General features: G+C 37.9%; 1 protein-coding gene across 41 annotated transcripts in view; it reads left to right on the top strand.

Annotated features, from left to right (window-relative positions):
• Window positions 1-16,081, top strand: part of ABI3BP (ABI family member 3 binding protein) — a 233,795-nt gene that overhangs the window by 177,673 nt on the left and 40,041 nt on the right. For 32 of the 41 annotated variants that reach the window (XM_038582660.1, XM_038582640.1, XM_038582627.1 and 29 more), the window contains 6 exons: window positions 743-802; window positions 1,383-1,430; window positions 2,285-2,365; window positions 4,498-4,575; window positions 8,773-8,838; window positions 10,540-10,614. In XM_038582660.1, the coding sequence (XP_038438588.1) occupies window positions 743-802; window positions 1,383-1,430; window positions 2,285-2,365; window positions 4,498-4,575; window positions 8,773-8,838; window positions 10,540-10,614 (408 nt within the window). The remainder of the gene's footprint in view (window positions 1-742; window positions 803-1,382; window positions 1,431-2,284; window positions 2,366-4,497; window positions 4,576-8,772; window positions 8,839-10,539; window positions 10,615-16,081) is intronic. The other 9 variants (XM_038582661.1, XM_038582629.1, XM_038582637.1 and 6 more) reach the window with 5 other exon arrangements.

Genomic DNA, 16,081 nt, shown 5'->3' with positions numbered 1-16,081 from the left:
CCTAATCTACTAGAAGGCACATCACCAAGAATGACAAAAATGACAACATGTACCTAGCATTTACTACGTAACAAGCACTTTCATAGACTTTACATGTGGTCTCTTCTAATGATGGATAGGCACCTCTTGTTCCATTTTCTGAGTGCTTTTTAGAATAAAATTTTGTTCTCCTCTCAGATATTCAAGAATTTGCCTTTCTTGCTGTCTCCCTTAATTTATGGGCCATTTATGCCTATATTACTAGGATAATGTATTTTTCTGTTGCTCTCTGTGGACTTTGAGTCTGAATATCAAATGGCAGCGAGCCACCTCAGGCAAGAGTCAACTTTCTGGTTTTCTTGGGGTTTCTTTGTTTGTTTTTAAGATATTATTTTTAAGTAATCTCTACACCCAATATGGGGCTTGAAACTACAACCCTGAGGATCAAGAGTAGCATGCTCTACTGACTAAGCCACCCTCTTGTGTTTAATGACATTAGTTATTTCCTCTTTTGTTATTTCCTCTTCCCCTCAAGGAAGGCTTCATGAAGAACGGTGACCAATATTGTTTAACTACCATCAGAGCTTTCCTTACACAGTGACTTTTTCCATTTTGAAAAAAAAACAACCATTTTCATGGCTTTTTAGCAATTGTGAAAATGCCTTTGTTTTATTCATGTTTTCCAGGATATTTTATCTGTAGGTTAGGTTTCACTCCAGATGTGGCATTTATAGTACAGTGTTTTATAATCTTTTTCTTTCAGTTCCAAGAGATGTGCTCCTTCCCCCTAAACCAGACCCTGAAGTCTCTCAGAGTGAACCTGGTAAACAAATTGTTTTATTTTGCCAGTTAGGTGTGTTTTTTCAAAAAACGTTCTTGAGATAAATATATTTTTAAATCATTGTGATATGGAAGAAGTTTGGAGAGTATTATGGATATAAAATGTGTATTTCTTTTTTGTGAAGATTTCATCTTATAATTTGCTTGAATTTTTTTCTCTGGTTAATGTGAGGGAATAGTATATAATTAGCTTATTTTCCTCTGGAAATGTTTCCATCGAAAAGGAGATTGTGCTAAAATTATAAGACATGCTTGTTAACCGACCATTTTTACCTTCTTTCAAAATGTAAATAGAACTACGTTCCAACTGTGGGTGTACTTTGAGTCAAAAATGTGTGTGCCTACTCAAAAATTTTCCTCAAAGTCGCAGTGAATGAGATTCAAGTTTTAGCTAAACCAAATTTCCTTAGTGGCATCTAATATATAGAATTTTATCATATTTATTATGATTCTTTGAGATGTTTAAGTGTTCAAATGGAAGCATCTAGAAATGCAGAAATGCTGTTTACTTTACCAGGTAGTAATTCTCATAAATATATTTCCGTGGTTTGCTTTTGACCTAGTTCTGCAACCTGTTACCTTTAGAATTGATGCACCAGAGACAACAATAGGTAATGTGTCTCCCCTACCGACCAACTCTAATTGTTTTCTTTGCTACAGTCCAATTGCAGGTCTTTCTCAACTTATCAGCTCGAAACATCATCTCTTCTCGATCCACTTCATCATCTCATTCTCATTACTCTTACTCTTTCCAAAATAGAAAAGCAATGGCTTCACTGTTGTAAAGACTTTGCCCTGAAGACCAGCTTAAGACTACTTACTCATTACTGAGTTCATCTCCACCTACCTCATTTATTTCCACATTCGAAATGGTTCCACGTGCTCATGCCCATCTAGTTAACATTTTCTGCATGTTTAGTGGTTCTCGGCTGTCGTGTTAAAACACACTAGCATGTGACAAGTTATGAAAGGTTCTGGCATGTAATTATTATTAATATTGGCCAAAATACTGAACTTTGCTAATGGTTTATTTTTAAAAATAAACTTGAGGAGACTCCAGGTGACTGTGACAATAACGAATATTTTCACTCAGTTTATAATCCTGTATGTTCTCTTGATGGGAGAGACAGACAGACAGCTACAGCTGACCACATCTGTTTCTCATTCATACCCCATCCTTACCAGGGATGGTCATGGAGTATGTCAAGCCCTGAGTGTTACTTCTTACCTGTCCTGGTACACAAATAACAAAAAAAAACAAAAACCAACTGTTGAGAACCATTATTCTTATATTCCACGGTCATTTTCCTGAAGGTTCTGTATTACACTTAACTTTCTTCTTCATGACCCACCTAATGTTTTCCTTTTTTCTGTTTCAAATGAAGGAATCTCATGTAATATTATTCTGGCCTGGTGCTGGCTTTTGCATCTAAAGATTAAAAATGCCGGTACTTTTCTTTTGCAGCTCCTTTAGAGACACGAGGCAGCCCTTCTATACCCATGATTTCACCAAGTACTAGTCAAGCGGAACTGCCAACCACTCTGGGTAAATTTTGTTTTCATATTTCAGTCCAACGAAGACCTACCTTTTAGGCATTGTCCTTGAAGTTGCCATACGTACTTTGTGTTCATGGGATGTTTCTAAACAATAAAGGGTCTCTTCTTACCATTATATAAGAAAAAAAATCCTTTCCACTTCATTCTTTTACATTAACCATATATTTGTCCTTCTAGTATTTATGCTGGTTTTCAATATAAAATGAGAATATTTTAAAACACCTTTTCAAAATTTTAACTGCTCTAAAAAAAGAAATGTTCCCAGTGTGTATCAGTGCTATACTTCTTGGTTGATTTTTCCATATTTGAAATTGCTTTTGGGAAGAAAATTTCATCTCGTAATTATTATTTTATGGGTGGTAAGTGAAATGCTAAGCAATGAGAGTTCCAAAAAAGAAATTGTTTTAAGGTTGAGCCCTTACTCCGGAGAGCTCAGCATCTAATATGAAGAAACAGGATTTAGTGAGAGTAGGGCTTCCTCAGTACCTCCCAGCACTGTGTGTAACATTTTTCTTTAAACCACATAACAATCGCACAGCAAGTTCTATTACTTGCCTCATTTTACAGCTTAGAAAATTGAGGCATAGAGAGACTTAAAAAATTGGGCCAAGTCACACAGTTAATGTCAAAGCTGGATTGAAACCCACCTCTTCAGTCACCAGAGCTCCTGGGATTCACCCCCGTGTTATACATACGAGTGTGATAGAGAAATGAGCAACATGCTAAGCAAGCAAACTACTAGGTGCATTAGGGGAGGTGACAGAGGAGGTGACATTTACCCTGGATTTTCAAGTTGGAGTGAGAGTTAAAGATGTGAAGGGTTCTTTCAGGTTAAAGACAGATGGGAGAGAGGCAATTCAGAGAATGGTTGTCAGGCTAATCTGATGAGCATGCGACTTGGGCTAGGTGTGTCAGGAAGGTTGGTGAGGATGAGTGGGCCATGCTTTTCCAAAAGTTCACCGACATCTTCACTTCACGGGAGACCCCAGTTTGCCTCGCCCTCAATTGAAATTGAATCAGAAAACAAGAGTTCCCTGCTTGTTATTGTTAATTCCCCTGCCCTGTCCGCACACATCCCACATGACTATGTTTAAAATCAGTGGCCTTATTTTTCTTTCCTTTATCCCTTTTCAAATAAATCTGTCCTCTGTGTGTGTGTGTGTGTGTGTGTGTGTGTGTGAGAGAGAGAGAGAGAGAGAGAGAGATCACATTTCAAAATGAAATCCTTTTTAAAGGACAAAATTTAAAACTGACCAAATGTATCCTAATTTCCAAATATTCGTCTATCCTAGCCAGGGCCCACAAAGTGAACATCACCCAGCGCAGCAAAGGCAAACATACTTTTCTAGAACCACTGCTGGATATACCAATTATCTACTTTCTACTCCCTATTGTTTTTAATGTACTTCAGTCTATTGAAGCAAGAACCCTCACCTGCCAACTGTCCCAAGTATGTCTGTTATGAGAAGAATCCAGATTATAAAGCAGGGCAGAAAAAAGATGCCAGTGTGTTCTATGCACCAAGTATTTTCTTGAGTACAGTGTGTGGCAAAGTAATTTGCTACATCTATGTGATGCTGTGATGACTTCGAGATAACATGGGAGTAAAAGTAGAGCCACACTTATTTTTTTACTTTGGCCAGGAGAAGTGTATCTATGTCAATAAACTGACTCTCACAGGACATAAATAGAAGAATATTTATTCTTACATAGTGTAAATTCACCTCTTTTCATATGATATATTTCTTTTCCAGCTCACATAAATAACTTTTGTGGAGTTTATGGAATAGAGAGGAGGCGTGAGGATAATAATATCTAAAAACAGTTAAGAGGCACAATTTAAGAACAGCCGTGTCCAGGATCATGAAATGTAATCGTGAACAAAAAGCTTTTGGAAATCCTTAAAATAACCATTAAAATAATAGAACCAGAAGATAAAAAACTTAATAAATGAGCTATTAAAATGTACCTTTAACCTTGAGATTTTGTGATGATGAGGCATACTTATACATGCAGTTTCCCTTTCATCAATGCACGGGGTGGAAAATGTGGGGTGATTTTTTTGACATGTTCAGGGTGATAATTATTGAAAGCCAGCCGCCTTACTGTGTTCTTCCCCAGCAGAAACACACCAATCCACCCAAGGAGTCTTCACAACTAAGATTCCACTAACAACTGAATTGGCAAAGACAACTCCGGGTAATGCTATTTCCTTTCCGTATAGTAAAGTGCTTTTCTTTCATTTTTAAGCAGGAAAGAAGTTTTCTTTTCAGAATGTCAGTTTTCATCATAGTGGAATTCGTTTTCATCATTTCGTAGGTGCAGGACATCAGCCAAATAGGAATGTCACTCGAATGTAGGGAAGACCATTTCTTCAGTTAGAACTTGGCTTTTGAATATAGGGTTGACCACATGATGCTGAGAACTAAGAAGGAAAGCCTCCCCCATCTGGCCTTTTTTCTTTGTTTAACCTTCATTTGCCTCATTTTCCACATCTAAATAAGAATAGTCTGTTTTAGCTTTTTTCTCTTCCCCATTCACCTCTCCCTCCCCCTTGCTCGCTCTCTCCCTGCCTCTCTCTATCCCATCTCCTCCTCTCCATGAGCATATTGATATTGTGGCCTGAGGAAGGAAACTCGTAACAAGAAGAATCATTTTTTTTTAAGAAGAATCATTTTTTAAAGATGACTTAATATTTAAATATCGAGGGGAGGGTTTGGGAGAGATTTCCTTTTATTTCTTCCTTTCTACTTCTTGGGAAGTGAACTCACCTACACAAAGTTCTATCACCCTGTTCTTAGAAGTCTATCTTTTTTGTATTTTTCTATCTTACTTAGGTGAGAATCAGTTGTGGATTTCTGATATTTTTGTGTTTTTTTTCTTTTTGTTCTAAATTATTGCTTTTGTTCATCTCTACATCTATCATGTGGTAGGAAGCCCAAAACCCAAAAGTAAACTTTTTTTAAGTAGTTGGAAGACCCATCTATTTTACTTCTTGTCAGTCATAATTTGTGGCAAAAATTTGGTGCAAGAAATTTGAAATAGTAAAAAAAAATTATTTAAACATCTAATGTTAAGGTATATTATAGAAAGCAGAGCAGTACTTATGCTAAATAAACATAACTGGAACACTTTATGGCATAGGACACTTCTTGTAAATTTTCTCAATCTTTTTTTACTTGTTTGGTTTCATTTTTTATTAGGTTTTAAACGTTTGTTATTTTTCCTTATTACCTTTCTATTTATTAACTTTGTATTTATTTATAAATCCACACAGAAGAAACCTAACATGACAGCTCTCCCACGTCCTCCTGACCAGCTTCAACCATTACCAACAGATGGTCAATCACGTTGCATCCATAACACGCCCTCGTTTTTGTATGCTTATTTTTTTGTATTTTTGCTTAATAGAAACAATTAGTGTCTTAATAGAAGATAGTTGGATTCTCAAAATGAAAAACATTGTTTCTGCAGCAAAATATATAAATATTTATAAATAGCATAAAAAAAGACTATTCAGGTTGTATAGCCAAGTGAAAAAGATTCCAGCTTTTTAGAGCTTTATAGATTTCAGAATTAAGAATAAAAGAGGTTTGATTTTCCTTGCTTTGCTTTTTCTTATTTTAATGGGAATATCAGTATTGTGTCACCATTACTAGTGTATGTGGAATTTTTATCATTCTTTCTAGAACATGGTTTTACTAGATAGGAATTTCATGATTGATGTATATCCAGGATCTGATATCATTATATGAAATGTCTTAACATATTTATACAATGTACTGTATGTTCTGAGGATAATTAGCTTGGCCTAAACTGTGCTGCCCTAGGATTCATCACTTCTCTAGGCTTGGACCAAGGATCTTTAGAGTGAGCTCACCAGGGATTCACTAGTATGAGGTGACAAAGAACACCCTAGGAATGAACCCATCTTAAGGGAGTAGCATTCACAATCTGGGCCAGCCCAATACACTGCATTTCCCAAGAAGGTCCACTTTCACAAAGCCATGCTATGTGTCACCCTCATAAAACCCTCATAAATGTGTACCTGAGCTCTGCTGAAGAGGACGTCAGTCATCTGTTTTGGTTTTTGTATTGTGTTTTTAACATCAGGCATTAAAGGCATAAGACAGCACACCGCAATTTGAGAGAGCTGCCAGAGGGGTGAAATGATTCCTCTTGATCTTTGCTCTCTCCCAATGCATGTACCATGGCCTGTGTGGCTTTTTGATCTCCAAACCTTCCTTGATGGGGGACCCAAGTGCTCCAAAGAAACTTTGTGCCTAAAACCTGCAGCGTGAGCCCACTAGGAGAATCTCTAGTTCCTTTTCTCTGTGACACCCTTGCCCCTTTGTCTGACAATTCCCTGCAGCACACCAGAACCAAAGCCCTGAAATGTTCAAGCTTTTCTTTGCCTTTCTCAAACCATAATAGAAATCCACTTGACTAGAGATACTTTAAGGTCACTGTTTATTTGACTCATTTCCACTCCCTTAGTCTTGCCCCACCCAGGAAAATTATATCTTCCTTACCCTCTCCCTGTGCTGGGCAGAGCATGAGATCTTCAAGGTGTTTCTCCTATAATCCTTTTTTTTTTTTTTTCTGATAGTATCTTCATATAGTATTTCTTAATGCTCTTCTTAAATAGATTTTTATAAAAATAGGTACAAAAGCATCTTTTAAAATTATTTTGTCATTAAAAACTATGCGGACATATGTTCACAAAGCTCCTTTGTCTTTTTTTTTTTTTTAGTTTAAAATTAAAACCCTAGAGCAATTTTCTCAAGGCCATGTGTTTTTCAGTGATGAACTATATGAATTACTCACAGTCTAAACTGAAGTAATCCTCCAACTCTCATATGAAAAATTGTCTAGATTTAAGTAAAGATTATGGGGGGAAAGTAAAGTAAAAATTCTGATCCTGTGACTTTGAAATACTGAGTATAGGCCTGATTATTTGTGTTCTGCTTTACATCCCTTTCCTGTCTAAAGTTTTCAAATTCATATTTGTTCTAGAATGAGACTAATAAGAACCATGATCTTTATATTACTTTAAAATAATCTAACACTGAGGAAATTAACATGAAAAACAGAAATAGCTGAAATTCACAGGGAATCCTACCACTCCCAAAGGGAATTTTGAAGACAAGCATTTGCAAATCATCATTACACATTTTAGGGTGTAATGAGAATTAATTTTGTATAACCTCTGTGCTCTGTTCACTCCAGCTGCTACAGTTTGAAAGGCCCACACTAACCCTACAGAGAATTTCAGCATGTGTCTGCTGTTTTTGGCCTGAAGTATGGCAAAATTCTGCTCATCAGTCTCCACGTTGGAAGCTTATAAATGAGCTACATTATAATCTGTTTCACAGGTGTATTTTTTTTAACATGGTAGGCAAAGCATTGCTGATTTATGATTATATAAATACCCACTCAAGATGTGAACAGAATCATCAAAACGATGTAATCTACTCACACAGTTTGCAAGAAAAATTTTTTCCAGTCTTAAAGCATTAAATTACCAAGAGAGTTGGTGGTAAGGAGGCAGTGCGGTATGTCAAAGAGGAGAGTAGGGAAGGGAAAGATGAAGGAATTCCAGGATGAAACCACACTTTAAAACCTTAGGAAGCAAAAGTATTTCAGCGGAGTTTGTTATGATTTTGCCTGCTTACATTGGTCGCTCATTTTTTAAAATTTATTCGGCAAGTCTTCGTTAGGAGTCATCACTATGCCAGGCCCTAAGGACCAAGGAGCAGGAAATGACAGGCAGTGTTTTGCTCTCTAGGGCTTGTCCCAGTTCTTGTTCCTTACTAGCCCTCTCTTGATAGGCAGGGGCAACAGAGGTCATTGTCTCCTATTCCTAAAGCTTTAACAGATAGGACTAAATGAGTATTCATTTCAGGGCTCATGAGTTAGGACCACATGCTCCTATTCTTTTAACCTACCTAAATACAGGTATTTACTTTGAGATTACCTGTCTTCTTTGGCAAAATAATGTTCCACTATGACTTCCTAATTGAGAGATATGGATGGATGGATGGACGGACGGACAGACAGACAGGAGGCTAGATGGATGGCTAGTTGGCTTATATTTACCATGTTAAGCAACCGTTGGGTAAAATAAATACCCTTGAGAAACATGGACTAAATGCAGACTAATCCTTACCACATATTGCAAATGACCTACCTCAGTCTGTGTGTGCCTTTATTTCCAGTCATGAAGATGATTACTTGTTTTATTTTCTTTAGCAGCAGTGCTGTAATGCATGATTGCAGGTTTCAGGATATCCTTTCTACTTCCATGCAAAATGTATGAGTTTTGGTCCCTAGGATGCTAAATCCCCATTTGATGAAATATTAGTTACTAACTATGAAGCTTTGCCTCTGTTTCAGCACCACACAGGTTGTATACTACTTCTGTGAGGCCCAGAACACCAGACAAAGTACACATCAGACCCGGTAAGTTGTTCCTCTTTCCAGTGACCTAAATAATTAGCATACCTGGGAAGGTATAAAATGTATTGAAACAGCAACATACACCAAAGGAGGGATATATATCCTTAAATGGCAATAAACGATGTGCAGAAATTCCGGTCCTTGTAGATAAGTAGAGAGGTAACGATGAATACATGGTAGTGATAAAACGTGACTAAGGCTTTTAAGGATGAGCAGATATAAAGATTCCATGGAACTTTATCAACATAGAAGCATTTTTAGAATAGCATTTGTATGTAAATCTCATACATACTCCTCCAATTTTCTATGGCAATTATAGGAAAAGCATTAGAGTTAGCTATTTGGATACTACTAGCTCTCAAATGTTCTTTAAGAAGAGATGGTCACTTCTAATAGAAAAGATTCTTGTTCTGGGAGAACATTTGTACTTGATTCCTTCAGGTGATAAAACACACATAGACACATTTACAGGTTGTACACAGTAAAAATGATAACTAAACATTGGGAAATACTTTACATTTATTGAATTCTCCAAAAGTTTTAGGATCTCCCTCACTGGAGCTTGTTAAGGGAAAGTTAACTTGGAGAGGTTGGTCTGGTTCATGTAAATTGCCCTTGTGCTAAAGCAAAATTTGGACCAAAGACACTGAGCTTTTCTGCCCCTTTGTTGCTGCAATTCTTTCTTCTTAAAGTTCTGAATCATGAAGCTGGCTTATAAATTAATGTTCTTGGTCAACCTCTCTCCAGGGATGTGGGAAAAGAAACAATTATTTCTATCCTTTGGTTTATGGATATTCCATGTGTTTTTTTTTGCAGTAATTTTCCAATATCTAAAGGTAATTAGGCACAGACATCTTTTATCAACAAATATATCTCCATGTGCCCTCTGTACTATGATAGCTGGTTGAGAGCTTAATGTGTGGCTGGTTATATTAAGTATTTCTACAAAATAATGAAACTGTAACAACAGTGGTTAACATTGACTAAAGGCTTGCTATGCATCTTGTGGGGCACAGTTGAGGAAGCCAAGGCATGAGAATAGCTAGGAAGTAGACTAGAAGGCAAGCAATCTGCCTCTGGAACTTGCTCTCTCAACCACAACACCCTTGGTGCTTTTCCTTGAAGAGTCTTCCAGAGGATAAGACAGGTGACCTCTTAAAGTATTGGTATGCTCTGTCTCTCCATAGAGCAGGAGACAAATTAAAATGATTTCATCATACTCTGTGTTCAACAATGGACTTGTACCAGGTTGAGGGAACGGCTGTACCTAAAGACCCCGGCAAGAGACCCACCAACTTATGAGTTATGAATTAAGGCCTTGGCACATAAAGATGCTTCAAGTTTTGGTTTCTAATTGGGTTTATATGTAGTCCTGATTTTTCTTCAGTTCTGTTTTGAAATGTATCTAGTGCTTATAAATGAGGTGAGGGATTTCCCATTTAGTTGTATATACTCCCTTGCCAGTTAGTTCTTTAAGCCCAGTGATCACCTCAGAGTAAAAACATCAGGTCTCTATGCCCAAATTCAAGTCTGTGATTTAAAAACCAGAATTGTGGTTTCCATATTATAAAGCAATAGTTTTTGGTAAGCAAGCATTAGCAAGTTGCCTAAATGACTTCCAATTCTCTGAGAACTTCTGTTTGCCTTGGCTGCAAAGTTTTAATAGGAAAATTTCTAACCTATTTATTTCCCACTTTATTATAGTTCTGAACAAGACAACTACAAGACCTAGTAGACTCAAACCCAGTAGGATGCCAAAAGGGAATGGAATGGGAACAGGTAATGATCACAAATTTATTTCCTTTTTGATCCTCTCTAAACTTAAATGTTTTTATTCAAAATATGTACTTTTGTTGAATTCACACTTCAATTTATTTTTTTTTACCAGTTTTGGAAGTTCTTAATATATCTGTAATTGGAAATTGTAACATTCCAACATCAAAAATTGGCGTGTCTCTGAAAACACTGAAAAAGAATTTTTCTTTTCTAAACTCAGACCACTCAATCAGCTACCATATATAGTCTTGATTCTTGAAAAGTTCCTGATTAAATATGTATAATATGTATTATTGAAAGATAATATCAAAATAGTTGTTTTCTCTAATTCCAAAACCACTTTCCATATACAGGTTCAGTCTTCAAGACTATAATCACTTGGTTTTTAAGTTGGCAATTTCACAAGTACCATTATCTTTTTTTATAAGATCTACATTTTGGGGGGCACCTGGGTGGCTCAGTTGGTTAAGTATCTGCCTTCAGCTTAGGTCACAATCTTAGGGTCTTGGGATGAAGGCCCACATTGGGCCCTCTGCTTGGTGGGGGAGTCTGCTTCTCCCTCTCACTCTCCCTCCCTGTGTTCTCTCTCTCTCTCTCAGATAAATTTTATCTCTCAAATAAAATCCCCCCCCCCAAAAAAAGACCTGCTTTTGTTGGCAGTGTGAAAAATGAATTTCCTTGTATTCATTCATTCATTTAAAAGATTGGGAGAGATGGGAGGGAGAGAGAGAGATTTTTTTTTTATATTTTTTTTTAATTTTTATTTATTTATGATAGTCACACAGAGAGAGAGAGAGGCAGAGACACAGGCAGAGGGAGAAGCAGGCTCCATGCACCGGGAGCCTGACGTGTGATTTGATCCCGGGTCTCCAGGATCGCGCCCTGGGCCAAAGGCAGGTGCCAAACCACTGCGCCACCCAGGGATCCCCAAGAGAGAGAATTTTAAGCAGGTTCCATGCCCAGTGCAGAGGCACATATGGGTCTCTATCTCATGACCCTGAAATCTTGTCTTGAGCCAAAATCAAGAGTTGGACCCATAACCAATGGAGCCACCCCAGTGCCCCACAATATTTTTTGGAATAGTACAAATCATGTGCTTGCTTATGGAAAAAAGCCTAGAAATTAGAATGTCTTTAATGTGTATATATTTAATCCATGATGGTTCCCTAATGAGAAAGAGATGTGTATAATACCTAAAGATATTTGGTCTAAAAATAATTTAGATTTGTTTTAAAATGTTTTTTTTTTTTTTTTACTAGTTTATTACAGTGTGTGAAGTTCTAGGAATCCACTTTCCTTCAAGTCATTTAATGAGGCAATAACTATAAACCCCTGACTCATGAAAAGCAAGAAAGCTTTCCAACATCTATTTGTGCTCAGCTGTTCCTTTTACTATTCCCAACTGTGGGATTAGGCAATGCATAGTTTCTCAGATTGACATAAACAATCTGGCTCTAAACAGAACCACCTTGTTAATAGTCAAAGTGCTTCCCTGGAGTTTGTCTAAGTAAAAATAAAAGAAAGCATTTGTGTCAACAAAGCAAATGAAAGAACAGGTAGCTATGATCAAACTTGGAAGTCATTAACCTTCAGTGTTACCAAGTATTGATTCTCACTAGGAAAATGCCAATTGTCTTCCAGAAGGAAAACAGTATTATTAGAAGTCTATCTACAATATAAACATTTTTTTCAGAGCCCCTTGTAACACAAATTGACATCTATTACTCATTTGTGTAGATGAAATTAGCTTTGTAGTATTAACTCATCTGATTAAACTGTGGAAGGATGACCTCTTTGCAGAGCTTCTTCATTTTAATTAGTTGGTTGCTAATAGAAATGGGCTGGTGAGCACAGGTAGAGAAAGCTGAGCTCACTGTCTGCTTCCTTTGCTCTACCTCCCTTCCTAACCAAAATGCATTGCACATGTTCTATGTTGTATTGTCTGTTGGGATTCCCCTTCATGAAATGCTGCCCATCTGTGGGGAATGAAGTCAGCAGATGGCATTCTCTTTCACCTCCTTCAGGATCAGCCTCAGCTGAGAGTGCTTTGATTGGAGGTCTGGGTTTCTGGGTTATGTATCTCCGTGTCTACTACAATATCACATAACAACCAAATGATATTTGCCTCAGGAATGCAAGGTTGGCTCAGCATTCAAACAAATTCATATAATTCTCATTACCAGAGAAAGGGAGAATAGTCATACGGTCACCTCAATAAATACAAAAAACAACCATTAGATGAAATTCAAAATCCAGGGATGCCTGGGTCACTCAGTGGTTGAGCATCTGCCCTTGACTTAGGCTGTGATCCCAAAGTCCCCCAATCAAGTCCCACATCAGGCTCCCCACAGAGAGCCTGCTTCTCCCTCTGCCTATGTCTCTGTCTCTCCATCTCTTGTGAATGGATAAATAAAAATCTTTAAAAAAAATTCAAAATCCATTAGTGATGAAATTCTCAGAAAATTAAGAATAGAAGGAATTTTCCTTACTCTGATAAAGGACATCTGAAAAACCTGCACCTAACATCATACTTAATAGTGAATATTTTTCTCCTAACATCAAGAACACAAGGGTTCCTACTTTTACCACTTATGCTGAAAATAGTAGTGAAGTATTCAGCCAATGCGATAAGGCAAAAAAGACATAAATGGTATAAACATTGAAAATTACAGATGACATGTAGGATATTATGAAAGAAAATTTAATATCTCTCCGACTATTTGCTTCGAAATAAGGTTTTTAAAAATTTGTGAGAAAAAGAATGTTTTAAAATCTCTTCTCTCAATGGGTGGCTGGGGGGCTTGGTTGGTTAAGCATCTGCCTTCAGTTCAGCTCATGATCTCAGGGTCCTGGGATGGAGCCCCTGCATCAGGCTCCCTGCTCAGTGGGGAGTCTGCTTCTCTCTCCGCTCCTCCCCTGCCTTGTGCTCTCTCTCTCTCTCTCTCTCTCTCACTCACTCTTTCAAATGAATAAATAAAAATCTTTTAAAAAATAAAATAAAATCTCTTCTCTCTAGAATATTGATTTACATGTGTCCACATTAATTTGATTCTGCATAATTTGGTTCTGGCTTGTTTACCAGAAATGTAGTTATTTACATTGTTAATTTTCTTCTCTGACCCAGTCCCACTATGCTTCTATTGAGTCTTAATGAGACTTAATTTCTACATCATCTGATTCCTAATCAACTTTGACATCTTGCCCAGATTACTTATCTTTATTATTCATCCATCTCTCCTACATTTTCCTGTAGTTTTTCATGCTGAAATTTTCAGCCTGGATATTTTACATTAAAAAGAAAAATCAGGGCGGCCTGGATGGCTCAGTGGTTTAGTGCCACCTTCAGCCCAGGGCCTGATCCTGGAGACCCGGGATCGAGTCCCCATCGGGCTCCCTGCCTGGAGCCTGCTTTTCCCTCTGCCTGTGTCTCTGCCTCCCTCTGTCTCTCGTGTCTCTCATTAATAAATAAATAAAATCTTAAAAAAAAAACAGAAACAGTTGATAAAGAAAGTGTTTAGGATTATTTATAAGACATATTCTTCATGGTCTTATGCCACTTAAAATCATGCTTGTGGAAGACTAAAAAAGAGATTGAGGCCTCAAAACTATGGACTTTTGATTATTCAGGCCTCTACAAAAATCTTGCAATGATTCCATAAACCCCAGGAATCTTTAAACCATCTTGAGCCAAGTTTCTTATTTCATAACATCATTACAGATATTTGCCCAGGGTTATATACATTTCTTAGCTCTATTTGTAAATATGCCTCCACTTCAAAGTCTGCAAGTAGCCTACAAACACTGAGGTTATAGGTAGGTTATTTTTCCAGTACTCTGCTTCTATAGTTTTTCCAGAGATGTGTCTTAGCTCCACTGATGTGTTCTAAAAATGACAGCCCATCTCAGATCTACACCGTGGAGATGCAACAAGCATGCGCTAGACCAGGAGATAACAAAGACTGTAGCCCCACAGGCTAAAGCTGGCCTGTTTTCATAAATAAAGTTATGTTGAAGCATAGCCTGTTTTCATAATTGAATGGTAGGAACAATTGTGACAAGACAGTACGGTTCACAAAGCTGAAAATGTTTACTGTCTGCCCAGCACAGAGTAGGCTAGCTTCTCTTATCAAGGGTTAATCTCCAACTTTCTCCCTGTAGAAGGAAGTTCCTGAGCTGTACCAGGTACTCTTTTATCCAACGACTATTTATTGAAGGCCCATTATGTTTCAGGCACCGTGTAGTCTGGAAACCAACTTGACACATGTGGTTTAGCAGATATGTTAAATACTTGAACCTGAGACTTCTCTCTCTGCCTCCTAATGAGGAATCCACACTTGATTGCCCCCACAGAGCGTGCTTGACAACCAAAAACCAGACTCCTCTGAGATGAGGAATGTGTTTTTCTGGGCTGTGGCTAACCCTTCCAGTCTGCTGGCTCATCACTCCTGGCTTTTTAGCAAGGTGCTAAGATTTGGAGACAAAGGCACAGAGACCAATCATGCATAAATGCCACCCCTTTTTGGTCACAGGGAATAGTGTCTAATACATTTGGAAATGGATTTTCAGTTTACTGTGTTTGTTTGCAACATTTTTTGTTACCATGGTTAAAAATACCCAAATCATTACTTCATTTTTGACAATAAATTGCTAAAGGGTAAACTATGTAAATCCAGAGATTTTTGGAGAACTCCCATACGGCAATTGGGGGCTTGCTAATGCTCCACTTGGTGCTTCCAGAGCCAACTCTGCCCTTTAGAAAATATGTTGATTAATCCTGCCTGAGGGAAAAAGAATTCAGGTCACAGCCTGGGCCAGACTGGCTGATTAAATGCCAATTCCTGAGAATTCTTTCTCCATATTATCTCTCTTCCTGGCTTTCTCCTTTGCCTTCCCGTTGCCTCTCTGCTACCTCTGGCCTTCACTTGCTCTCTGATTCAGAGCAAAAGAAGTTCACTGATGTCTGGGCTCTGGTGCTCACATTGCTGCCTGGCTGACATGCAGACCACAGCAAGGTGTAGGCATGGCCAGAGCTGGAGTTCATCCTCCTGTCCCCAGGTCGATACCCTTTCCCTGAGCCCCATGGCTGCCTTTGGCAGGGCTCTTACCAAGATTTATAGACCCTGCCAACATTTATGTTTCTGAAGGCTGAAGAAAGTCCAAGTTAGCCACTGATCAAATTGGGTACTTATGTTTAAGGATCCTAACAGTAAGATGCTTCTGTCTCTGTACAGAAAGTGACACAATAGCTGGTTTCTGCTGATTTTTCTCATTAGAAAAAAAGCCAGGGAAATTGTATCTTTGGTCTTACTCATAATCTTGTAGAATTTTGGATTCTCTCCTGTATCTCCAATTCACTAGTCCCTGTGGCTTAGAGGACTTGTCCGCTGCCGAGATCTGCTGTCCTCCGAGTCCCACACACTAGTGACGAGGTTGGATGACACATGCTTGCCAGCCAGAGACACCTGACCAC

Source organism: Canis lupus, chromosome 33, assembly GCF_011100685.1.
Source record: "Canis lupus familiaris isolate Mischka breed German Shepherd chromosome 33, alternate assembly UU_Cfam_GSD_1.0, whole genome shotgun sequence".
NCBI classification, from domain to species: Eukaryota; Metazoa; Chordata; class Mammalia; order Carnivora; family Canidae; genus Canis; species Canis lupus.
The sequence above is the reverse complement of the archived record's forward strand: the minus strand, read 5'-3'. Positions and strand labels throughout refer to the sequence as shown.